Raw genomic sequence first — 25,840 nt, 5'->3', positions numbered from 1 at the left:
TTTGTACGCTATGTCGATGACTGCTTCTCTGTCATCAACCGGCCAGACGTACACAGGTTTCTAGCGCACCTCAACACGTTCCAGCAAAGCATTCAGTTCACCCTAGAGGAGGAAGTGGATGGCCACATCGCTTTCCTCGACGTCCTCGTGGAACGCTCACCGCATTCTCTGCAAACCACCGTCTATCGTAAACCCACTCACACCGGAAGGTACCTAAACTTTCAGTCATCTCATCCCATCGGGCACAAGCGCTCAGTCGCGGCGTCTCTGTTCAACCGCGCATTTAGGATATGCTCAAGTCCTAAGCGCAGAGCAGCAGAAGTGAAACAGGTCAGGCAAGACCTGATACGGAACGGTTACCCAGCCCAAATACTACGATCCCAGGAACGACGCGCCTCTGCTCCGACTATCCGAACTGACGCATGCGCAAAGAAGCGGGTGCCGATTCCGTATGCCCACGGTGTGAGTGAGAACCTTGCTCGCATCTTTTCAGATTATAACATTCATGTGGCCCACGTCCCGTCGTGCAAACTTCGGCAACGACTCTTGCGAGTCAAGGACCCTCTTGACATCGATATCTTTCCAGGCGTGATCTACAAGATCCCCTGTCATGATTGCGACGCTTCCTATATCGGAGAAACAGGCAAATTCAAGACAAGGCTCAAACAGCACCAAAATGACGTCGCCAAAGGAAAATCTATCTCAAACGCTTTGGCGCAACATCATCAAGAAACTGGCCATACCATCGACTGGGACGCAGCACGTGTAATTGCAAAGGAAAAATCATTACCAAAACGCCTTCTCATAGAATCATTGTGCATTCAATCCACGCCAAACACGATTAACCGGACCCGTGGCAATCTCCCAGAGATATACCTGCGCACCCTTCAAAAAACTGCCCATATATAGCTCACCTGCCCGTCCTTCGCTTCTTTGTGATCAAGGCACCCGTACGGGCGCCGAAACGTCAATTCATTCTTATTTTCTTTGAACCTTGGCGAGTGTATGTTTTCTTCATCAGTATGAATTTTCCCCGCCACACGGGATTCCGCCGAACCCTAGACTTCACTTCAGCATGAAGTGAAGTAAATATTTTCAGCACGCATAACTCACAGGCTAATGTGTGGAAGCACCCTTGACTGCCTGAAAACAGAGCGCTGTGCTAGCCCTGAGTGGACAGGCATTGGTAAAAAAGACATTTAGTTTCACAAATTTTCTTTGTTTTTCACTACCAGCCACACAGCAGCAGCAGCAGTAGGAGTTTGCCCTCAGGTCTTTTGGCACGGCTGCGATACTATTAGGATAGTATAATCATTGAACTGTGACCAACCCTGTCCTTGAAAGCATCCGGAAGAGAGAGCTGTCCTTCCTTCTCTTTACACTTGGGCAGCTCAATGAGGAAGCCCAGCGTGTCTCCTTTCCCGTAACCTCCATCGTGATAGTGGCGGCCCCGACTCTCGTGGAACCGCGTGCCCTTGCGTGATCGCCAGGAGTAGCCAAAACGGTCGTAGCCCAAGGGTGCCTGCAAATTGGCTGAAGGAATGAATGGCTACGAGTTACCCAGCAAGCATTAAATTCAAATACAGACAAGATGAAGCACTTTAATAAAGACAAGAGAAAAACACTTGCCAACATATGGCTTCATTAGGTGTTATGCTATGTGCCCCAGAGCTAGAAACACTCGCGACATGCTGGAAATGCGTCTTCTTTTCCAAGAGGAGGCACACAACGGCTGCTTAGTCTGGCAGCTCACAATCAGCTCATTAATTAGACCACCATTAATTCTGAAATCCTGATAATTCAATCTGCCAGCTCGGACCCAGCCAGCGCCCATGTAAGCACATGGCGTCGGACGTTCACTAATTTGGATGCTACAGGTCTCGAACCAGTTAATTCGAACAGCCTTCCGAGAGAAGGCTGCATCCAGATATGACTGGTGCTGCAAGAAACCGTCGAAACAGCCCTACTCAAAGCCTCAGTTCCATGCTGCAAAGTCGCTTGTGCCTCTGACGTCCAGGCATGACGAAAAATGGGCGCTCCATCTCCAAGAACAACCTACTCTGCTGGCTATGCTGGGTGTGACCTGGTAGCGGTGGAGCTGTACCATATCACATAGTGAAGGATACGGGAGCCTTTATGATTCTGGTGCAGTTCTGTTTTGATGCTCCCGACAATAAGCACGCAATAAAGAATTGATGGAAACGTGAAAAAACAGGCAATGCCATGCTGCTCCCATTTTAAAATCGGGCAACCATTGCCAAGTCTCTCACTAAATAAATTTACAGAGCTGCCAGAAATTCTCGACAGTTTTTGTAGCGATAGCTACATTACGGTAACATTTTGAGCCTTCAGCGTGGCGACGCCGTGTCACATGGTGCGGAGTAGCAACTGGCGGTGCAGCACTGTGGCTGATCACGTGGTTGGTCAAGTGACCAAGTTCCACTCGGCCAGCTGTAGCTATCGCGTCACTCCAGGTTTAACCAGAGCTACACCAACCACCAATTTTTTCAGAGTCATTCGATAATTCTAACATTTTTTCTGGTACCTAGAAGTTTGAATTAACACGCTTTTACTCAGTAAAATGTAAAGTTGAGCTAGTTGGTACTGGTTCTGCATGGTTCGAGTACAAATAGACAAAGACTGAGAAAGCAACATGTGAGCCGTTCTTTCTCGGTCTTCGTCTGTTTGCACTCAAACCATGCAGAGCTTTTATTGTAACATTATTTATGCGCAAGTGGTTAGCAGCTGGGTGCATTTATGCTTGATGCATTCTTTACCTTTTGTGCACATGAGGCCGTGTGTAACCATGGTTTATTTCTGGACAATGAAATGCTTTGTTCTTAATCGCTTGTATACCCGCAAGTGTATGCGTGCAGATAAACATTGCACGGCCATTGACACCCACTTTCATGTTTTGTTTTTGCTTGTGCTTAAAAGAGCGTGTGCATGATGCAATGCTATGTACAGAGAGCTTGAGGCCTGCTTTTCTCTTCCGATCAATGCACTGTGATTGTAGAGAACTTTCATTGGCTTCTTTGTCTTAAGTGAAAAGCGATGAACAATGACTATGAATTGATGCATACTTGGCCATTGAAGATCACAACTTGCTCAGAGGCCACAACCGACTAGACTAAATAGTAGAAAAGTCATGTTCGTGGGCTTATAGCCCTCTGTGAACCTGGCAAGGCTAAGAAGAAAGGGTGGCAAAAAAAAGGCAGTGGCGACCGTTGCTATGTTGGCCACATATAGTGTAACAGAGTGGTACTTCCAATTTTAAAATGACTGCTCAATCAGTCCATTGCCCACATTCCAACTGTCAACCTAGCTTGGATAAGACCATGTTTACTGAGCCATATCTGCTGCAAAAGGCAGGTGGGAAGTTGTGTATTTTAATATTGCAATGAGTGCCACTGGAGTACACAGCATTGGACTTTTTCAGAAGGTCTGGCAGCAATGTACTGTTTTTATAAAGATTGCAAAAGGGAGAAATTCACAGCGGCAATGAAAACATCTCGCCATCAGAAATATGAACAAAAATAGCGTGCACTGAAGAGAAATGACACCACATTGTTTATACACATGCTAAGGATAAGAGTATGCCAAATACAGAGAGATTTCGTAATGCGTAATATAAGACTAAATAAAATCACACACAGAAAGGGGAGAAAAGACATTTAATCGTTACAATAAATGCAATAAGCATCATAGTAAGTGTGAGAACTAAAATAAGAGCGAGAAACTGTCACAAAACAGGTTAGAAGTTAGTCTCCACTCTGAATGGTGGCAGGGGGAGCATCCGCAACGAGGCACTCTAGATTTCTGCAAGGGGGATAGGGAAGGAGAGAAAGCGTGACCAAAGCTGCGTAGACAAGCGAAGGGAGCGGAGGGAGAGAGTATACAGGGTAACACTGAGTGCCAGACATGAGCATTTGTACAAGAAAATCGTGCCTGCCGATTGCATTGTGGTGCACCTGAGTCAGTGCTCCTTTCTATCTTACGCAGTGGGTGAAGTCTTCCACAAGCAAGGGACTCCACCCCTACTGTGTCGCGCTGTGAAGGATGCCGGGGAGGCCCTTACCATTTTTGGAGCAGTTCTGTTTTGACACGCATATTAGCATTGGCAGAAGTGTAAAAAATAATCACTGTCACACTGTTCTCAGCTCACAACCAGGCGACCAATGTCCAATATTTCACCAAATAAATTTTCCGTATGCAAGCAGCATTTGGCACTCTTTTCAAGGTCATCCAATAGTTGGAACTAACAAATTATCGAAGTTTTTTTTGGTCTCTTCACTCTTGAATTAACGAGTTTTTACTGTATCGCATTTATTCGAGTCGAAAAGCCTTTGCCTTGGTTGCATATAACTAAGAAAAAATTGTTTTCATTACCTCAAGCAACATGTCACAGCAACCATGCGTAAGGGCCCTATAGTCCGCGCTTCATACATGCCAATCAACGCTGCGGAGGCTGCGGCAGTAGTGCGTCCAAAACACTATATTACTCCGCCGCGTATCATTTGTTCTTTTCGAAGCCTGGGTCGAAAACAAAGCCTGAACGAAAACAAAGAGTGGCATAAAATGCATTGGGAATCTCCACTCAAGCTATGAGGCGCTGTAATTTAAAATGAGTGCGCAATACTCCTTAGGCGCGGAAGGAGTCATTTTCCCTGCCATCATGCCGCCACATGTCATTCGTACTTCTTCAAGCCACAGGACAAAAATGTGCTGAGAAGTAAAATGAAGTGCAGGAGGTTGCCACTCACGGTACTTGAGATTTGTCGCAACAAAATATCCTTAGGTTGTATGGTGAACTACTTTTCTGGCATGGAATTAGCCTGGGCCAGATCTAACAGTGTTGACTGCTATATATGAAAGAGTATTGTTTCCCGCGATACCGTGGAAAAAGGTGGATTTAAGAATTTTTCGCATAATTATGCATTAGCCGCCACATTCTCTTTTTGGATGCTTCTGTTGCTATGGGCCTCAGTAAAAATGATGGTATGAGGAAAAAATGACTAATTTACCTTACTGGTATGAGTATAATGAAATCGGAGATTGGAGAACTCGGGAGAAATTTGAAAGAAATATTACGATAAAAATGCAATCCCAAACTGTTCAGGCCAACCCTAGCTGAGGGCCCTCCTAAAAAAATGGTTGGTGGTTTAGCACTGCTAAGCAAGAAATATTGTGCGAAAGCACAGTTGTTTGCAGGTGGACACCACCGCCACGTATACCTGAAAGCGCGACTGAGGTGTCCACTGACACAGGGAGCCAGTTACGTGCATCTTCAACTTTTTCATCGTAGATGCCAATTTGCCCAATGTACGCCAGCAGCCTATGCTCCAGTGCCGCGTTTCTTCAGCAATGCTGTCAACGCCAATGTGTATTGCTCTAGCGCCACACTTGTCCATGCCAAAGCACGCAGCGCACATCTCTCTGTCACCACCGCCCCATAGCTCAAACCGCAAACATTAGTTTGATAGCACTATTAATTGATGAAAAAGATGATGTGCAATACACAGCGTGAGAATGTGTTACAGTTTAACACAAGGCGTGATCGGCAGCAGCAATAGTCTAGTACTCTCGTGCAACGACCGGCAAAGCTGAACTGTTCGAATCACAGTCACGGCATTATTTATTTTTATTTATTTACTTCACTTGGCATACACATTGCACAATCTTGCTCGGGAATGGACTATAACACTGAAGGAGAGGATACATAGACTTTATTTAACTCTTTTATAACCACACCACTAGGCATCGATCACCGGTGATCCAAAAATTCAAACTGCTATGATAGCATGACCGCGGCCATTACGGACTTGCTGAGTCATCTAGTTAGTTGTTCACACATTGAACTTTCATTTCCTGTGTAACTTGTATTTTTGCCGCAAGTTGGTAACTTCTGAAATGCACTTGAAGTTGAGGGTGTGGCATTGAACGCTCCAAGCAAGGTGTCAAAGCTGGGAACGGCGTGCGCTCGAAAAAACCCTGCTGCACGCAATTCTGCTGCGTCTACAGCCTTTATTTTTGATGCATCAAGTAGCAGGGACTCCGACGACGATGCTGCATCGTCACATTCTGTTTCCGAAGCTCAAACTGTGCAACCAAATCTCGGGACGTTGGCCAGTTTGTTTATATTCTTGTTCCCGGTCAATTTCCGCGAACTGGAGCACTCCTATAGAGCCGCTATGGTGATGTTGCACCAACTAGTTTGTTCTATAGTTTCGTTTTCTGTGTAGACAGCGATTTTCTCTTGAGGTGTGAATTTTTAACATGCCCTTGAAGCGGAGGCTACAGCGTAGGGCGCTCCCAGCGCAGCGACGGTGCACGCTTGGAAAAACCCCGCTGCACGCGAATCTACTGCATCGGTAGAATATATTTTGGATGCATCGAGCAGCAGGGTCTTTGAAGATGATATCACATCGTCGGATTTCGGTTCAGGTGCTCAAAACTGCGAAAACAGAGCTCAGAACGTTGGCCTGTTAGTTTCGCTTTCGGTTTCTGGTATGCTTGTGTGAGCGGAGCGCTGCCATGAAGCATATGAAGTCTCTACGATGATGCAGTGCCATCTGGTTTGTTTTTCAGAAATTAATTTCATTTTTCTGTGCAAATTGCAATTTCCCCAAGAGGCGCGAATTGTTGTAATGCCCTTGAAGCGGAGGCTATGGCGCAGGCCTCTCCAAGCATGATGTCAAGCACGGGGACAGTGTGCGCTCGCAAAAACCCCGCTGCATGCTATTCTACTGCATCGGCAGCAGATATTTTTGATTCATCGAGTATCAGGGCCTGTGACGATGGGATTTTGGTTCGGACGCTGAAAACGCGCCAACGGAGCTCAGAGCGTTAGTTGTATTTGTATATAATAATTTTGTTTGTATAATTTTTTCGGTTTTTCCTGAAATGATATTAGTTACAATTTGTATTTTTAAAAAGCACGCTTATCAAGCTTTATTTTGGCACGTAAAATGTACTTCGAATTGTTTTTTGTCAGACTGTAAAAATCATATCAAGGACACACTGAAATTAGCCTTTGCAAAGAGCATAAAGAAAAAATTTCTACCTTAAAAAGTATTTGAGTTATAACTTTTACATTTTAATGCCGTTAGAAATAGAATTTGAACCATTTTGTAATGGCTAGAATTTTTCAATAAATTATTTTGGAGAGCTATTGTCATGTAAATGCATATTTTTTGTTCCTTTTTAGTTTTTGTTGTTTTTCTATTTTTTCACATTATTTATAACAAGTATTTCTGTTGAAATAAATTTGATTAGAAAGCACATTCCATTGCAATAATTGTTATGCATTTTGTATACTTTTACCTATCATACTTTTTCTACAAAAAATGTTTGTCTGAGACCTCTGAAAAAAAGTCCTTTTTCCCGTGGTAATGAAAGAGTTAAGAGATGCACACGCCAAAATCGAGCCAAGACAAGCCTCCATCCAATACTTAAATGCATGCAGCCTCCCATGGAGCAGTGGCCACCATCACTGCTGCTACACAGTGTTTCAAGCTGCCCAGTGCTGTGCCCGTTTACTTACTTTATTCAGTAATACTGCATGGCAATGATTTGTCCCAAGAAGGAGGGGCATTGACTAACAATACAGACATACTAGAAGCAAAGATACTAGAAACAATATGTGACAAAACATTGAACAGGCCCCTGGTTCATTTAATGATATGCTAAAATGATTTTCCAACATTTCCATGAAAGCTTTATACTCAAAAACATCAATGGGGAGAGAATTCCAGCCTGTTGCCCTTCCAAGGCTTTCCCTACATCACTCATCTTTCTCACCAGCTTCTTTGCCTCAAGATGTTCGCAAAGCTGGCTCTCAAGCCTAGTGGGGAAGGCCACTTTAAATACCTCGAAGAGACACTTTGGTTCTGAAAACAACGAAACGTGCATTCTGAAGCTTTACTTGATGTCTCCTGCAGAATTTTGCTGGTTCTTTGTTCTCAATTTGTAAATTTAAAATTTTCCACTGCAGAAAGTTAGCAGCCTTGACCAGATCACATTCCCAAGCATCCACTAATTGAAAAGCCTTGTTTTAGAGTCCAGAGCACGCACTGAAAAGGCAAACATGTTTCAGTGCGTCCGTTAAAGAGAATGGGGTTAATAATATTAAAGGGCAAACATATTTCAGCCCTCCACAAAGATCGACCAAGGCTACTTACCCAGCTCCTGAGACCAGCCAATACGAGTGGCACTGTTTTCAGGCATGTCTTCAATGGTGGCTTCATAATACCAGCTTCCCTCTTCCACACCTGCAAGATCTTCACTTAGTGTGGTCCCAGAAAATACTTTTCAACACCTGCCACATTATGTGGCATTATGACAGCTTTGCAAAACTGCACTTTGCCACTAACTAAAACTGAACTGCCCTCAATGCTTATTTCAGGAAGCTCTGTACAGCTAATTGTCAGTGATATTGCCATTCTTCTTCTCAAACGCTTTCTATCCAAGGCAAGATTGGAGCATTCTTGCAAAAATCTAGAACATTTTTATTACTGTACAAATTACTGCTCTTACAGGCAAGCCAAGTGGAAACTGTGATGCTGAGAAGTTGTGCCCAAAGTTAGACTACAGTAAAACCTCGTTAAACCGTAGATGACCAGAGCTCAGAAAAAGTGTGTACTAAACAGTAGTATGGCTTAACCAAATGACATAAGATCACCCATTTACCATATTTACCCACATAACTTGCACTTTTTTTTTGATGTTAAGGCTTCAAAAAGGGGGTGTGCAAATTGTGAACATGTCCTAAAGAAACTCTACAAAGGTCATAACGTGCAATATGTACTGTAAATAAAGTTGACACATTACCCTCCACCTCCTGCCCCGCCCCATGTTATAGAGCTCCCCACAAGATGGCATGACGAAGGCATGCACAGCTAAAATCAATAAATGCACAAAGATACAATCTCAAAGCCGGCAGTCAAAAGCGAATGGAAATAAAAGGCGATAAAACAATGCCCTCCTGTGCGGCCTGGTTCACCATAGGGAAACCGAAGAGCAAACTCTTCGGTAGTTTTGGATTCGGTGCGTAAGATAACGAGGCAGTAGTTTCAAATTCTGGTATGCGCCAGAGGTTACCGGAAGTTTGCTCTGCAACTGTTCGTCCGGTAAAGCGACCAACAGCATTAGAAAGCCGGGTAAACGGCGCGCAATTCCAATCGATTTTTTTTTTTTTTGATGGAACCAATTCACAAATGAATTGATGACTTTTTTTTTACACATGGAGCTCCACGTACGCTGCCGAAAATGGGCATCAGCACTGGGTGTGTACTACCCATGGCTTAGGCAAAACTATGCTAGACCCTGCGTACAGGCCAGCACCGCGTGTGTATCCCCCCAATTTCGAATGATTGCTTTTGAAAAAAGGGCCGTCTTATATGCGGCATTATACGGTATATTGTGCGTTATGCCCTTTGAATTCCTCAGGGAAGGATCTCTCTTGCGTGCCAGTGAGATTTTTTTGTGCCACATTCGACAGCACAAGCGATCTTCCAACTTCTCTCATGCTGAGCACCCAGTGTTTCTGTCCCAGCTTCGACAAGTCACGGATGTCAAACTCATGACGCATTCTGCTCAAGGGCCACTGCATGGTTAGTTCTTGTTTGCGAAGGGAGCTCCAGGAATGGAGCTTGTCATCGCCATCACGGCTCCACTTGGCTACACTTAGCTACAATTTTCCATTGGCCGTATGACTTGCCATCGTTGTCTCTGCCGGGCTTCCACTGGGGACAATACAACTGTCATAATTTCGTCGTGCTCGCGCATGACGAAAAGTGGAAACAATACGTGTTATCCAATACATACACGATAAGCTGGTGCAGTTTCTGTGGCTACAAAATGTATTATGTTCAATGGAAGCTGAGTCGGGGATTTTACTTTACTACTCTTAACACCAAAGTAATGTTTAACCGGGTACATCTTAAGAATGTTTTACTGTACATGCAAAATGATAAGTCCAGAATGGGCAAAGAAATGCTAGAAAGGCAACAAAGAAAGCGCAAAAGTCTATTGTAAAGAAACAACAAACCACACATCTTAGATAGTAACATTTTTTGCTGTAATGAAGCTTTTATCACTCATCTGCAGGAGAAAATTATTTTTCTAGACTAAAGCAGGTGTCCCTGGCTAATCCTTTTCACTGTAGAGATAACCTAAGGCACCAAGAGACAGGGAACAGTTAAAAAAAAAAAATCTCGACTTCTACCCTACATATCTATAAATAAAAAAAGATAATGTCCAATTATCAACTCCCGAGTTTTAAAAGATTTAAAACCTCAAATTAAAAATGTTGTAACTAATTTCCTGTTTCCTTGCACACTTTTTTCTTATAATTGGCATGAACTGTGTACAACAGAAAAATGTACACTGATGCCAAGTATGTCCTCCACAATGGTGGCCCTCTGGGCATTGGAAACTGCAGTTACTAATACTCGGCAGCAAAGCATACTGCTGTCAATAGAGAGGTTTTAGCACCGTCGTATGGTATGTATACTAACTATGGTAACTACGACAGAATGGGCAGCTCGAGCTTTAAAGAACCTTTAAAGACAGTCTGATTACTTTCGTAGCCAAGCTTCATCTGCACGAACATTTCGCTTTGAATTGTTTTTGGCTGTCCGAATAAAGGGGGCCCTACTTGTACAATACCATAGAATCCGTTTTAATTTCTCTATGATTGGCCCACAAATGCTTTCGGGCCTGCCAATCATCCATGCTTGATGACGTCGCTCAGCCTGCTCCGTTGGCAACTTTGACCAACACTTGCTGCTAAGATTTCTACCATCTGCTTCCTTAATACCCATGCACAAAATGGCGATGCTCCCAACTGCTTAGAGACAGCATAAACCTCTTCTGCCCAGAAATCTGTTCTCGCTGTCGTGTACGGCAGGTGTTCTTCAACGCTGTGTCAATCTGGCAAAAACACCAGGAAGAAAACAGTGAACTGACCATGTGTTGCCCTGACCATGCAGTAGCCTTTCTCTCCTGTCACGCTGAGCCTGTCATCCGAGAGCTTCAACTGTGGTGCTGGAGGAAAAAAAAAAACATTTCATGCACCATGGGCAACAGGCATTCATGCCACTGGTAAACATCAGGAGTTCAGGCAACTTCACTTCTGCAATTGAAATCTGAAGCACATATTTTTATTTCACAAAATGCTACTCCACAAAGTAATTTATGAGGAAAGTAAGGAAACGACAGCAATGTGCAGCTTGCTCTGCACTTTTAATACCCGAGTCATTCGAGGTTTCAAGCATAACAAATACCTCAGTAATCCTAAAATAGCACATAATGTTCTTCTGCACTGAGCCACACGCAGGATATAGACTGGCTGGGCCGATTAGTCTAGGTTACATATAGGGCTTATCTATTGTCATTTTTATATATATCGAATTAACAATACATTTAACCATTTCCCCATTGGTTTCAAAAGTGGCTCCATCCGCAAGTGCTTCCAAGTGTTGTTATGCCCACTTTAACCGAAAGCAGGACCCCATCCGTGCAGTCAGATTATTTTAATGCTTTGGAGTATTGCTCCCCCTCCTCATACAATGCTCCGATCGTTGGAGGCAACATGAATAAATGAATACAGTTACTTTTTCTTCAGGCCTTGAAAGCAGGCCACATCCTCAACTTCATTAGGAGAAACTTCAAGCAGCCTCCACAAAATGTTTAAGGGCACAGGGTAAGCCCTATACTTCCCATGCATTTTAGGCCATGTTGAGGTACATGTTTCTCAGTAACTAATAACAGTAGCCTAATAATACATATATCATTGTTTGCCAAATTTTGTGCTCTTTTTACTGAACTAGAATATTTGAAATGTGTTGAAAATTCGATTTTTAATAAAATTTTTTCCGGTAGTACACAAATCTGGCCTTTCTTTGCGCATTTCAAAATTCATAACAGAATAACTGCTCAGTGAAATTGCTTAATTCTAGTTCAGTAGTTGGCAACTCTTATGTAGATGATTGCAAAAAAAAATCAGCCGTCTGTCTTGAAAGGCATTGGAAATAATGGTACCTTTGTAAGAAAAAACACTGTTTTGAGATAATAGAGCGTAAAGAGAAAAAAGATGTGAAAAACCATTTTTTATTCGCAGAAATGCCTCCATAGTAATTGGTTTAATAGCCCCCTGCTTCGTAGTCACTGTCGCCGTCATTTTTTCGCTTTTCGGCTTGTCGTTTTGACTGTCGGGCCTCTTTTGTAAGCTGTCGTGTTGCTCGGTCCGCAAAGTACATGCGCTTATGGTCAGCTTCCCTCAGCCACTTGATGGTGTTGCTCCCTGGGTTCAATCCACACGCCTTCAAAACGTTGGCCCGTGCGATGCTACCATCATTAAATGAAAGAACAGCATCCAGTGTTGCCATCCGTAGGGTCCGAAGCCTAACAAACACATTCTTTGGCCCGCGTTCCCAAACAACATGGTTGAACGACTCATTTGCATTTTGAGTTCGCCCATGCAGGCACTTCTCTAGGAGCTCAGCCTTCGATAGCTCCCTATAAATGGGTTTGATAGCCTCCAAGACAGATGCAGGCAAACTCTCCTTGTGGAAAAATGGCTTGCCCTCTGACTGACTTCTGTTGAAGGCACACCACGTATCAGGTCCCTTTGGGCAAAGTCCATGGCATGGGTCATCGTCTGTGGCTGATAAGTGGAAGAAGGTTGCCCAAACGGCCTTTCGCATTTCATCCAGGTTTCCTACATTTCTTCTGATGGCCAAACCATAGTACTTCTGGAGCTTGTCTATTACTGCATCAGTCAGTCGGCCTCGGCCCGAGAGGCTCTTTCCATCAGAGAGTTTTCCTGCTTTGTTTCCTTTTTTTAGCCTTCGTAACCTTGTGCCCATCCTTTTTTGCACGTGCCCTATGCACTCAACCTTGGCTATTTCAACGGAATCACCATATGGCATTTGTGCCTTCACAGCCATAAAAGCCTTGCTGTCACCATCCCCAAGGTATTTGACGTATCGAACGCCGTGAAGCTCCTCACTCCTGCCGAAAATTTTCAGTGCTCCTGCGACTTCCATTCCACCGCTGGGGCCTTGGTAGTTGCTTTGGCACACCTCTCTATGAAGGGGGTCACTGTTTGTACCCTTGATGCTGCACTTTGGACAACGTTTAGACAAAACCTCCACATCCAGCACTTTCCCAGAGTCTACACTGGTCGCAGAGACTATGCCGTTATTGGAAGTATGGCCTCGCTTCTGCCAGCTTCCATCAAGAGCAACTGCGATGTCTTTATCCCCCTCATTCAGCTGCACAGCTTCGTCAGCTGCCCTTTTCATCGACTCCTGAGCAGCAGCTTCGATGTGACCTAGAAGCTCTTGATTGTATTTCGCAAACTTTGTCGGTGGCTTAGGAAGGTTTAGCATAGCACAGAGTATATTTCCTGCAGCCATTCCCTTACCAATGGACCTCAAGGCATACACTAACCTGAGGTTGGCTTCATAGAGGCCAGAAGTAGTTTTCTTCGACGTCTCAAATCGTTGTGCGGCACTACACACTTCACAGTTCAAACTGTAAACGCTTGCAACACCTACCCGTTTTGTCACAATTTCGATGAGCTCAACACTTCCACCGCACTCTCTGCACACACAAATCTGTGTAATTGCGGCACAAATGCCGTCCATGTCCATTAAGGCATATTGGCTGCTGCTCTGTAGCACATCCTCTTCCTGGAAGCACAGAGAAAATCTTGAAAGCTTCGATGTCGAGGAGCTGGCGCGTTCGGCGTTCGGGATCTCATTCGGTCGTGGACATCCTTTTGCTTTTTCACGATGAGCGTAGCGGTTGCCGTGAAATTCACGCCTCACGAAGGCCTTCTTTGCCCTGGGAATCTCAACTTATCAGCAGCAACCAACACCGGCACAATTTACAATACTGATCGAAAGGGATAGCACTCGGACGCAGCAGCATGAAGGTTGCAGAAACGTGGAAAAAACGTGCAAAACGTCTCAGGATTGTCTTGGCTAAAAAAGAGGAGCTGTACAATAGTTGCCAGACAATTTTTTATATGTAGCTGATTTTAGACAAGTTTTGAAATCGGGTGGTGGACTTTTTGGTTGAAAAAATTGACGTTAATCCTGAAAGGGGGCGTGGCCGCTCACTACTTGGTTTCGGAAAAAGCTTTTTTCAGCCGTAAATATGGCTTTCTGAGGAAAGTGCGATCATGGAACATGTGTAGAAAGAATTGAACTTCTAAAATTCCAAAAGAAAAAAAAACGATTTTTTTCTAATTTTACCCTACCCTGTGCCCTTAAGCACATAACCATTGGATGGCCAATTCTTAAATATGCCACTATCATGTGGGCACAAGTCCTCATTACTAGCCTGGAACCCACACAGGCTCACTTCTTTACAAGTTGTAACTAATTTGCAAGCAGAATTTCAAATATTTAACTGGTCCGATCTATATTCACACCACAAACAATGCCCCCTCACATTTGGGCGGGGCGTACTTTCTAACTGAATTCCCTTGGACAAAGATGAGTACCTGCAGGCGCGAACTTACAAGTCGAGGTGGCATTACTGTCCCCTAAATGTGAAGGAATTAAGCTCACACCCCTGCCACAGCAACCGAGGCAGGGTAAAGTTGTGAGAGAAACACTGTCGAAATGGCTTCCATCGGATCTGCGCAAATCCAGTAACGAGGAGGGAAGAATGAGGGCCATGCCATACTTTAATTCCTTTCAACCACTGTCGCATAGATTCATATTGGCGCACTACACTATTACTCTTCCACCAAGTGTATTCTATCCATATTTGTCGTTTGCGACTACTTGAACTCGTTCTCAACTTGGTAGCACACTGCAGTAAGCATGTGAAACTAAACATGAAAATTTTCAGAGCATGCCATGTGGAAGGCTGCTCACCTCGGTCGTGCATTGCTAGAAGTACGGACGACGGCTGCAGCTTGCGATACAGCCAGGCCGGAATGGGCTTCCCCGCACAGTCGGTGCTTTCATCAAACTCCTGGCGGAAAGGTGCATGAGGATCAGGCTCCGCAAGAATGTACCGGTAGCCATCTTTGTTAAACGGATGGTCGAGGGGGTAGCCATTTGGTGGTAGCTTGGGCATCACCAAGTCACTGAAACACACGGAATTTATGCTATGCACTACAGTCTCTGAGCAAAGCGGTGAGCTGCTACACAAACAGATGTTTTTTTCGCTCACAAAGAACTCATTACCACTTGAAACGGCAGCGCTTCCAGGGAGTGTTGTTAGCTCATGGAAGAGCAGACGGCACTTACGCATAGTGCGCATAGTTTTTCTTTCACTATGTTTGATGCATTTGATGACTGCTGGCCAAGTTTTACCAGTCTTTAATGTAGTGCTTCGTCAACTGTCATTGGTGCTCCGGGTTCGGTTAAGCGATTGGCGCTCGTTCACGGCTACATTCAAGATGGCTGTCATTCTTTGCACCGAAGAAATGAACAACTGCGTGACGGGACCGGAAACTGGATGTCTCGGAATGAATGAAACAGGCAGGTGTGGTGGCTGCAGCGAGGCAAAATTTTCAGCTCTTCCACACGATGTCGTAGTGCGGTTGTTTGCGAAGTGTGGGATTTCGCTGCATGACGACATAAGAATGACGTGCTGTGGGACCACAGCAGCGGTGACGACGGCAGCGCTAGTGAGGACGATGGCGCAAATGTGGATGAGTAGTCCAGTGACTAATACATTTTTGTTTTGGAATGTGCCCACAGGCACACTTTCTTTTTTTTTTTCCTGATGTGATATAGAGGTGGGGGGGGGTATGAATTACAATCGAGTTGACTTACAATGGTGTAAATACAGTAACTGCTTGCAGTCCAAAATGTATATTATTGTTTACTTGTGCACTTATAAACCTTGTGCCGTTTCTCATCTCCAAATTACTGCACCCATCACACGATGTTCCAAGTTCGGAACCTGTGAGGTACAGTTAAAAGTGGGTATTACGAAATAGAGAAAACTGCGCAATTTTTCATTACATGCAGGTTTTAATTTTATCCAGTATTTAGGTGAAAACTCAAAGATTGTGCAGAATGGAAGCCAAAATGAAAAAAAGTGTACATGAAGTGGCCTAGCTAACATGGCTGCCATAAACCCGCATTACTAGAAGTCGTAACCATAAAGAGACATTTCGCGGTCACACCGATAACGGGAGTGTGGCAGCAGCTGAGATGGTCAATGCCGTGGATAGCACGACAGCGTTATGTGCGGGGTTTGGCAAGCGAGGGAGCCCAAAGCACCCACCTCTCGGCTCATGTAAAAAAAAGGAGTCTTGGCCGTAGCCATCGGAAATTGACTCTTCTGAACATCCGAATGCAGTCGACACAGCTGGGATACCATTAGATTCCATTAGGATCTTGCGACATTGGGATCAGCGCCCCAATGCCACGACCAATTGAACCATCGTGGCAGGCGACTGCTGTTTTGTCTGTGGAGTGACAAAATAACGGATAATTTTTGTTTCACACTTGCGTCCTCAGGCGTTTGATGAGAATACCAGACGCTTGCGTAGTCGTGATGTTGCTTCTTGCAACCTTCTTGTTACTAAATAATTATTCTATGCTTCAACACCACTGTTTTAACACAAATGTGAAGATGCAATTTATTGAAAAACGTGCCGGAGTTTTTTTCCCAGCAGTGCAGACGACTGCCGGAGGCCAGACTGGCAGTCGTCTGCACTGTCAGCACGTGACTGTGGTCATCGGTTGCGTCGATGTTGCTGTATTGCATCAAACGACTTTTCATGTGTTGTACAACAGGTGAGACAGTTTCTACAACAATGCTGCTTGAAAACACTGACATAAAAAGTCAGCGCAGGCTATAGTTGTGTTTTTACATCGCAGTGAGCTGGTCACATACGGTGTAACACACGCGGTGCCCGTGTGGGCGGTTTGTTTACAAGAGTAAGGGGATGGGAAAGGGAGGGGCATGGGGGGTTTAGGCCGAAGTTTTGCGCATTCAGGAAACCTTGGGCCTATTTATTACTCTGAAAATTGCAGATGTATTGTTCTGCTCATGGCGAAATGCACTGCACGCTGTAATCTTGCGCAGGCGCGGTGTGGTGCGTATTTAAAATCCTGAAAGGAGTTTTTGGAGGAGTGAGGACTATACAGTTCCTTTCGCCTTCATGACACTTGGACTGCTGACGATGACTGACAAGCCACATAATACTCTAAACTTGTGATAAGGTGGTACATAAGAGAGGCAAATGGCCTGCCAATGTTGCAGCACTTTTGATTTTTCACTTTGTGTGCCAGCTGCAAAGCATTACCATTTGAGGGCATCCAGCTTTTTTTTTTTTTCTGTAAGCACTAGCAATGTGTATGAATAGCTGTCTTGTGTTCTGTGTTAATATTTTCAGATTTGCTTGTATTAAGGAAAGCAGTTATCCTTGCATCAAGCCTTTCAGTACCATGCCTATCTGGGTTTGTGTTTAGCCTTTATGTGCTCATTCTTTATCTTGCCCTGGAATAAACAGTTTCCTCCACACTCCGTCTATTAAATATTGCATGCTGAAGACAAGCGTGCCAGGTAGAAAGAGCACTCGTTGATTTATGAATCCATACCTGCCAGTATTATAGGTACACTTTTCTGAAAAACCTACATTGAAATAATTTCGGTATGACGAAATTCGCAGAGGGGATTAAACAAGACATTCTGTACACCTCCGGCCACAGCCGAACGTGAGTAATGCACACGCAATTCAAAATTCGCTCCAGTGAAACCGAAACAAGAAGTGTGGGCCAGTTGCTTCACCAACTGCTAGGTGCCTAAAAATCAATTAGAGCGGCACGCGAGCAACCTGAAATTAGCGCTACTAAAGCCGAAACAGGAACTGTAAGGCAGGTGCTCTCATCAACCGCTAGGTGCACTAGAATCGATCGGGCCGCGGGGGTCTATGGGGAGTGTCCTCACTTATTCTTTCTCTATGCTCTCACACTATCTACCACTCAACCAGGAAAGGGATCGTGAGCACGAGCGAGCCAGGCAAATGGTGTGCAGTTCAAATTTTCGTTAGTGGAGCTGATCTGCACACAAACTTTCCATTCTTTACTCATGGAGCTCCATGCATCCTGCAGGGAACAGGCACCAGCATTGTGAGCGTACTGCTTGCGGTCACAGTGGCTCCGCTGAAACTGCGTATGGTCAGGCAACTCAAGAACATAGCGGCAAATGCCTCTCAAAGGAGGCCCTCCAGCCAATGGCACCAATTGACTGTCATGACATCAGGTTAATTTCCTTGCACTGGGAATCACAGGGGGCTGGAAAGTGCAAGGAGTTTAAATACGGATTAATCAGATTAGCCACGACCTCATAAAAAATGTTTAACACCACTCACTGACTGGACAACCTCTGAAGAAGCATTTGCAGCTGTGTTCTTGAGTTGTACCCAACTATACACTGTTTTCCTCGAAGTTGGTGCGCACGGTGCCACTCCTCCTCTTTGGTATGCACTTACAGCAAAAGGCATGGCACGCAAAATACATATGTACTATGCCATCTTTTGCGCGATGAAGTACAGTAGTACCTCGATTATACGACGTTCAGACGACCGCACAAAACCGTCGTATAATTGAAAATCTCACACATGTCATGCATTCGTGTAATGAACAAGTCCGCTACTCCGGCTTTCCAAAATTAAAGTTCTTTTCCCTGTGCATTACAAAAGTGACCACTTTCGTTCTGCGAGAAATAGTTCTGATACGGTGCGCAGCCAGACTTTTCGGCGTGAGGTGGCTTTCGATGAGACCTGCGAGCGCTCCTATCCCTGCATGTTCAAACGGCACATGCGCCTCAAAAACAATCATTTGGACGAAGCGCCAGAAATATGGCTGCTCAGACCCTTCAAAGACGTTTTCTGGCATGCAGTACGACCACAAGCCAGCGACATGTCTTTCTGTTCAGGCTTCCTCAAGAACCACTGTCACTCCGTGGCAACTGTGTCTGCACTAGGAATCAGCATCATAAAAAAAAAAAAAACACGTTCACATGTGTCACAAATGTACTGGTGGCGCACTTTATGCAGCAATGTGCAGCCCGCTGGGTGACAGCGCGCCACTTGCTCCTGGCTCGCTCCAACATAATACATGCACGTGAATACTATTTCAAAATTCTGTTACAGAGTACAGAGTGTGCAGATTTAAGCGTAGGAAAGTCAGATAGTAAATGCACCTTTTATTTTTCTTTCCTGAGGTTGCAGTCTGATTTTCCCCCAGAAGTTTCCTCTTGGTGCCTCTACTTTTTCCAGCAGGAGTTGAGCCTAAAAGAAGCAAAGGTCAAGGGCTACTGTTAATAAGGAATCACAACAAAAGCTAAAAAACATTGGCAATCAATCAAATGGCCAGAATACAGTACAGTAAAAGCTCGTTAATTCGAACTTCAGGGGACCGGGAAAAAAGCTTGAATTATCCGATGTTCAAATTATCAAATGGCCTCGAAAAAACTGACAAGAACCATTTGCATTACGGTATATGTACCGTATTTACATGCATAACGAACCCACTGGCATAATGAACCCACCCTCCCCGATTTTTGCCTAAGAATTCGAAAAAAAAGCATCAGTCGTTAACACTTCCCCCGTTTCGCACAGTCACAGTACACAACGCATTCCTTGGCAGTGCGCCAAGATGCTGCGCAGCGATAACATCATGGCGTGTTTACCTTTACACGTTAGCTCTATCAAGGGGGAGAAGCGAACTTTGCAGAGTGCCAGTGCTTGTCCGCTTGTGCAAACCTCGTTTTCAGTTGGAGCGAACTTGCGCTGCGGATTTTGAGCGGGCTGCTTGCAGCACCACAAGCGGCGGAAAACAGGCGGCTGCCACCAGACCGCTGTTGCCAGGATTTAGAAATGGCGTGAAATGCATAGCTGAAAAGAACAGCTGTGCATTTACAATTAAGCTATTATTTATTCAATCACGACAAAGAGGACGAATTATTCTTCGTGGCCGCTTTCTGAACCAAAATAGTTAACCTGTTTGAACCTCCCGCACTTGCTGACGTCAACCGAGGCGTAGTAGTGGCTAAGGCTAGCAGATTTGAAAATCCAAGAGCACTCTGAAAATCTGGTGCATTTCATTGCTAAAATTTTGTGCTGCGGGCATCTTCAGACAAAGCGAAAGCTTTGTGCGACTTTTGTTTGCCGTGAACACGAGGCACAGTGTAGCGGCAATGACGAGTTCAGGGTGTACAAGCGGGCGGAAGTCAGATGCGGTCGCTTCCTGATTGGTTTGCGCTGACAACCCACGTTGGCCGCCTCCGGCCAGTGGCTGACCGCCGGTACTGCCGGGCGATGCTAAAAGCCGGCATCATGATCGCAGCTGACCACGTGCTTCTGTTGGCGACTGATGGGTGGAAGGATGGACGGCACTTGCAAAGGAAAAAAAAAAGTTTTTCGCACGCAATCTCTAGCGCCCGTCCGAAGTCATAGCCTTTCATCGGCTTTGGCTGCGACCGCGCCGACAGTACTTATCCGTATTTCTGAATTAACAGGGCTCGAATAGGTGGTGTCCAATCTGAACGAGCCACAAGGCATGCTGGGTACTCAGACTTCCGGGTCCTTCGGCGAGATGTGTGTGTACAGCGCTTTGCTTGAAATGCGAAACTGGCAAGCTTGAATTTGGCTCTTCATGTGTTAATACATGCAAATAAAGTCGTAAAAACGGTGAGCATGCTGTATGTGCATTACTATGTCTGCGCTCGACGTTCCGTATTTGAATTAACGGCGAAAAAGCGTTGCAAGTGCGAACGTTTCGGCGTGCGTTGTCTGTTCGCTCAGAAGTTTAGGACGCTTCATTCACTCGCTAAAAAGTTCTCCTGTTGTTACTCGCCTGCTGCATTCATCTCTAATATATGTTAGGAAACATATATCCGAGAGGTTTCGCGCCACCAGGCGCTGAATATATGGACTACCAGCAACTGAGTGGCTGCGATGGCGAAGAGCTTGCATCATACAAATCCTCGGAGGACTTCAGGTATTTTTCTACACCAGCCGTGGTGGTCTAGTGGTTAGGGCACTCTGCTACTGAGTCGGAGGACCCGCGGGTTCAATCCGGGACGCGGTGGTCGCGTTTTCGATGGCGGCGGAGCACGAAAGGCGCGCCCGTGTGCTGTGAGATAGAACCCCGTCTAAACTACTCCAGAGCCCTTCACTACGGCGTCCTTCATTGCCCATGTATTGTTTCTAGACGTGACACCATACAATTTGCAATATTTTATGATTTTCTAGTCTGCAAAGCTTTCATGTGCACTGCATCGGAGCTGCAAGGGTTTCTTGCTATGTGATTGCACCGGCGCGGTCGTTGCCTGCGAGCGAAGTTGACCGCGTTTTAGCTGCGCTAAAATTGGCACATGCGGTACGTTGAGCTCCTCCCAAAAATCTGTACTTAACAATGCTTCACAACCTTAGCAAAGGTGCACAATCTGTTTTACTGTTTGTTATGTTCTTGTCAGCTCAACTGCTTTTGTCGAATATTAGCTATATGGCTTATAGAATAATTACTGCACTTGCTGGCATGCATAACAACTGTCTCAAGCAATTGAATTTTATTTTGCATATAATGCAAAAATGCAACTGCATGACAAATGTGTTGCATTTTCAGTCCTACTGTATTCTTTCTGCCAGTATGAATTGTACCGAGCATGAGCACTTATAGACTTTGTGGCTGAAAACCTCTACTGGTGTGTGAAGGGCATGGATAGGCAAGTGACATAGCAGCTATTCCGGCACTGAGAGAGGTGCACCCATTTTGCTGAGGCTTTGGTACATGCAGAAGAACCTCACTGACACACAAAATTAACCACGCAATGCATTTCACAGCCTGCATGGTGGTGTGGGGCATTGAATGCCATTTACATATAACCTACAGGTCTTAATGTTAAGAATTCCTTTGCTTCATTTCTCAATGCTGGTTGATGCATTTTCTAGATGAAAATGAAGTACTAAAATAAATGCTTTGTTTTATCTCTTGAATATTCACTAGGTTCAGAAAGTAAATCAATGTGGCTTCCCATCAAGGCAGAGGAGAGCCTGTAGCCATTTTGCTGTTGGGTACGTAGTGCTCGGAGCCTGGTCGAAGAAGAAACACCAGCCAATGTACGGACAGATGTCCCAATGGCTGGCACCTCAGCTGTTGATGCATATGTACAGTAATGTGGAAATGTAAAACTTGTGCATTGTATGCGAAGTGTTCAAGGTAAGGTCGGTAAGTAATAACACAAGCAGCTGGGCAGAAGATTAGCTTGCCTTGTTTTTTTCTTAATGAAAACCCCAAGTCAAAACAAAGCATCAAAGCCTGCTGCACAACTTTGCTACAGGCACCACAACATAAACAAAGTCAGGCATAAAGACAAAACAGAAAGCAGAACTAACTCTTCACATAGGCAGCTTTACTGTTTAGCCGTAAAATGTGAAAGTTCATCCGCTGTTAATTGGAAACTCTTCTTGTCATGTGGGTAATAACATCTGATATAACCTTTGTCTTGCAAAAACTCTTGCAGGCACAAATTATACAGCACAGCATGGAATAAATGATTTTAATGCAGGAGATCCGAGCGACAAATAGTAAATTATAATAAATAGCATAGTAGAGCATAAAAAAAATCATGCTTCGGCTTTTCCAGCACACACAGAGGCTTGATCCGAGTGTTTTCAGCATTTTCTACAAGTTCCTTTAATGAAGTCTTGTGCGATGTTGAACGAAAGGCATTCCCATCCAGTTTTAGTTTTGGCGGGAACACTGCGGCATAGCTTGAATGTTAACTGGCTTTGGTGAACAGTCCCTAAGACACCGGTGATACCAAAACGTCTGGGATGTCTGTGAACACAATCTGTTCCTTAGCCTTTTAACACTAGCAATTTTATAGCATGTTTATTATTCTTCATCCTTGTGCATAATTGACCCAACGACCACCAGATTGGCCTCTGCCGTCCTTGCAGCATTTCGGACTTCTTGAAATCACCAACGTCCCTTTCAATAAGTCAACCATTCAGTGCAATATTCCTCTACGCAATCATGCAATGCATCACATGTAAGCTAGAGACGCAAACATTTATCTACTTCACATGCATGTTCAGCACCCAGAAAGTTTTCAAATGATGCTTTGCTGCACAGCGACAGCTCAGTATGATAACATTTGTCTCGTAGGTCAATACTCCCACGTGCTGTACAATGAAAGGTGACAAACAGCTAGACTATGTTGACTATTACATATTTTTTAAAGTCCGGTTATCCTGAAGTGAAGCTTCTCATAACCTACTGCTCAAGAGTATGAAAAGAATAGTGGCGAATAATTCTTATCACTTTGCAATGTGAACAGCTTGTCTGTCGCCCTCCCTCTCTGCACACAGGAAACGGAGAAACATAACTGCAACATGCGGGTCCACACAAACAGGTAACTTTAACTTAACAGCTCGCTTCTCCACACCTGCTGTGTGCTCATGTCGATCGACTGGTCTGCTGGTGAAAACATGTGTTCCACTTTGGGCATGAAGTCGGGAAATATGTTCACATAAAACAATTCATAAATCCTAAAAGTGCTCGTAAACACATACTGTGACCAGCAATGTCAGGCAACGGGACCCCGCCGTGGCCGGTGTCGCCGTTCGTTTTGGCAGCTGACTGTTGCGATCGCAATAGGCCTAAAATGTTAGCTCTGGATTCGAGCAACTCGCATGCAGCACAAATTCCTGAGCAATAAATCGTTCTGTCCTTTAACATCTTGTCGAGCTGTAGTGACGGAGGCCGAACAGCACATAGCTGCACACCTACGACCACACGGTGCTACCACAGTCATGCGAGAATGGCTCTGTTCGAAGTTGTCCGAGCGAGAAATTGGTGCTCCTCAAGGAGAGAAAACAGCCTGCTTAAGCCGCCCAATGCCGGCTAGCGGCAGTAGTGTGCCGAAGTTAGAGGGCTGGGTTACCGTCACCTCTCCATTTGTGGGGTCTAAGGTAGTTTCGGATGAGCGGCAGGTAGTATGCGCTCCGTGCTGGTGCTCGTTCCCGGCAGGATGCATGGGGCTCAAGTAGTCATAAAAAGTTAATTTGTATGCAGTTCAATTCAAGTACAGAGAATTCAAATTGCGCGCCATTTACCCGGCTATTTCACACTGGCGACTGCTTCTTCGGACATTTAGGTAGCGTGCAAGCAAACTTCCGATGACTTTACTTCCGATTGCGTCCGATAATTTCCGAGGCAGGGATTGCGCCAAAATCCAAAACTACAGGACCGCCTCCAGTTTGGTGCGCCACTAGTCATTCAGGCCGCACGCGAGTGCGGAAGGCAGGGAGGAGCAGCCTTTTTTTTCGGTTCTGATTTCTATTGGCTTAATTCAGACTGCTGTCCTTCTGATCGTATCGTTAGGCTTTTATTGATTTGGGTTGCGCACACACTGCGGTGCCACCCTGTAGGAGAGAAACTACAAAACAATATGAGGAGCAGGATGAAGCGGGCGGAGGGTGCATGCGTCGACTTATATTTGGAGTCAACGTTGTTCTTTTGCTAGAAAGGGCTACGAGTTGCATGGTCGCAAAGTTCTTCAAATAAAGGCTGTGCGTTCCCACAACAAAATATTCTGCCTGGGTCCCATTCTTTTGCTGTGCTCGGTTAATTCAAATATTCTTTGCAGTCCCAATGAATTCGAATTAACGAGGTTCTACTGTATTTTGACTGAACACGAAATGGAAGGAACAATGGGCATCAATTCATTATAGGCACAGATAAATCACAAGAGGAAAACATAAGCAAAATCAATAATGGAAACATACTACACTGTAAAAAATTTTTGCAAAAGGTGATTTTGTGTGCCCAAATATGAACAATCAGGGATTAATTGGGCACCCTGTTGGACCAATTTTAATTTTGTGTCATGCTGAGCTTGGTGGCGCTAAGGATATCATGTGCCAAGCTCAATGTACAGAAAAATTGTTTTGTGCAGAATTTTATAAAAAAAAGTGTAAAACAATGGTGGTTGGTGTAAATAGGCTAAAAAGTTAGTTTGTACCGCCTAGCGATGACAAGGGGAAAAAAATGACCTGGAAATGGCTAACAGTATAAGCTTTAAAGGTCGCATAACCTCAGCGACCATCTTGGCTGCGCAAGGATCTCAAGGTTCCCAACAAATCAAATGTAGGCCTCAGCCTTCTTGTCAGGAATGAGAAAGTGACTGAAGTGTATCACTGTATGTAGCCAAGCACAGGGTCAGAATTTAGAGCTTTTGGTTTATGGGGGTTTGATGTCCCAAAGCGACTCAGGCTGCGAGGGACACCGTTGTGAAGGGCTCCAGAAATTTCTACCACCTGGCATTCTTTAACGTGCACTGACATCGCACAGAACACGGGCTTGTAGAATTTCACCTCCATCGACATTCGACCGCCGCGGCCGGGATCGAACTCGCACATTTTTCGGGTCAGCAGCCAAGCACCATAACCACCTAGCCACTGCGGCGGAGAATTTAGAGCTTTTGAAGAACACCTTTTGAAGGCCAACCTGTTTATCCCTCCACTACGGTGCCTTTTTCTCCCTTTCATTCCCTCCATGTTGATGCATAGGCCTAGAGAGCTGTTCCCAAATGCTTCCGTCGCCGCGGTGGCTCAGTGGTTATGGTGCTCGGCTGCTAATACGAAAGACGCAGGTTCGATCCCAGCTGCAGCGGTCGCATTTCTATGGAGGCAAAATGCTAAAGGCCATATATGTACTGTGCGATGCCAATCCACTTTAAAAAAAAAAAACCCAGGCGGTCAAAATTTCCGGAGCCCTCCACTACGGCATCCCTCATAGCCTGAGTTGTGTGACATTCCGTGTGTGATACGAGGATCCACGTTCGA

General features: G+C 44.9%; 1 protein-coding gene across 2 annotated transcripts in view; it reads right to left on the bottom strand.

Annotated features, from left to right (window-relative positions):
* The window catches only part of LOC144132351 (set1/Ash2 histone methyltransferase complex subunit ASH2-like), a 75,655-nt gene that overhangs the window by 15,711 nt on the left and 34,104 nt on the right, over positions 1–25,840 (bottom strand). For both annotated transcript variants that reach the window (XM_077664684.1, XM_077664685.1), the window contains 5 exons: positions 19,189–19,276; positions 14,895–15,109; positions 10,969–11,046; positions 8,181–8,270; positions 1,331–1,533 (listed from right to left, as the gene is read on the bottom strand). In XM_077664684.1, the coding sequence (XP_077520810.1) occupies positions 1,331–1,533; positions 8,181–8,270; positions 10,969–11,046; positions 14,895–15,109; positions 19,189–19,276 (674 nt within the window). The remainder of the gene's footprint in view (positions 1–1,330; positions 1,534–8,180; positions 8,271–10,968; positions 11,047–14,894; positions 15,110–19,188; positions 19,277–25,840) is intronic.

Source organism: Amblyomma americanum, chromosome 5 (genome assembly GCF_052857255.1).
Source record: "Amblyomma americanum isolate KBUSLIRL-KWMA chromosome 5, ASM5285725v1, whole genome shotgun sequence".
Classification (NCBI taxonomy): Eukaryota; Metazoa; Arthropoda; class Arachnida; order Ixodida; family Ixodidae; genus Amblyomma; species Amblyomma americanum.
The sequence above is the reverse complement of the archived record's forward strand: the minus strand, read 5'-3'. Positions and strand labels throughout refer to the sequence as shown.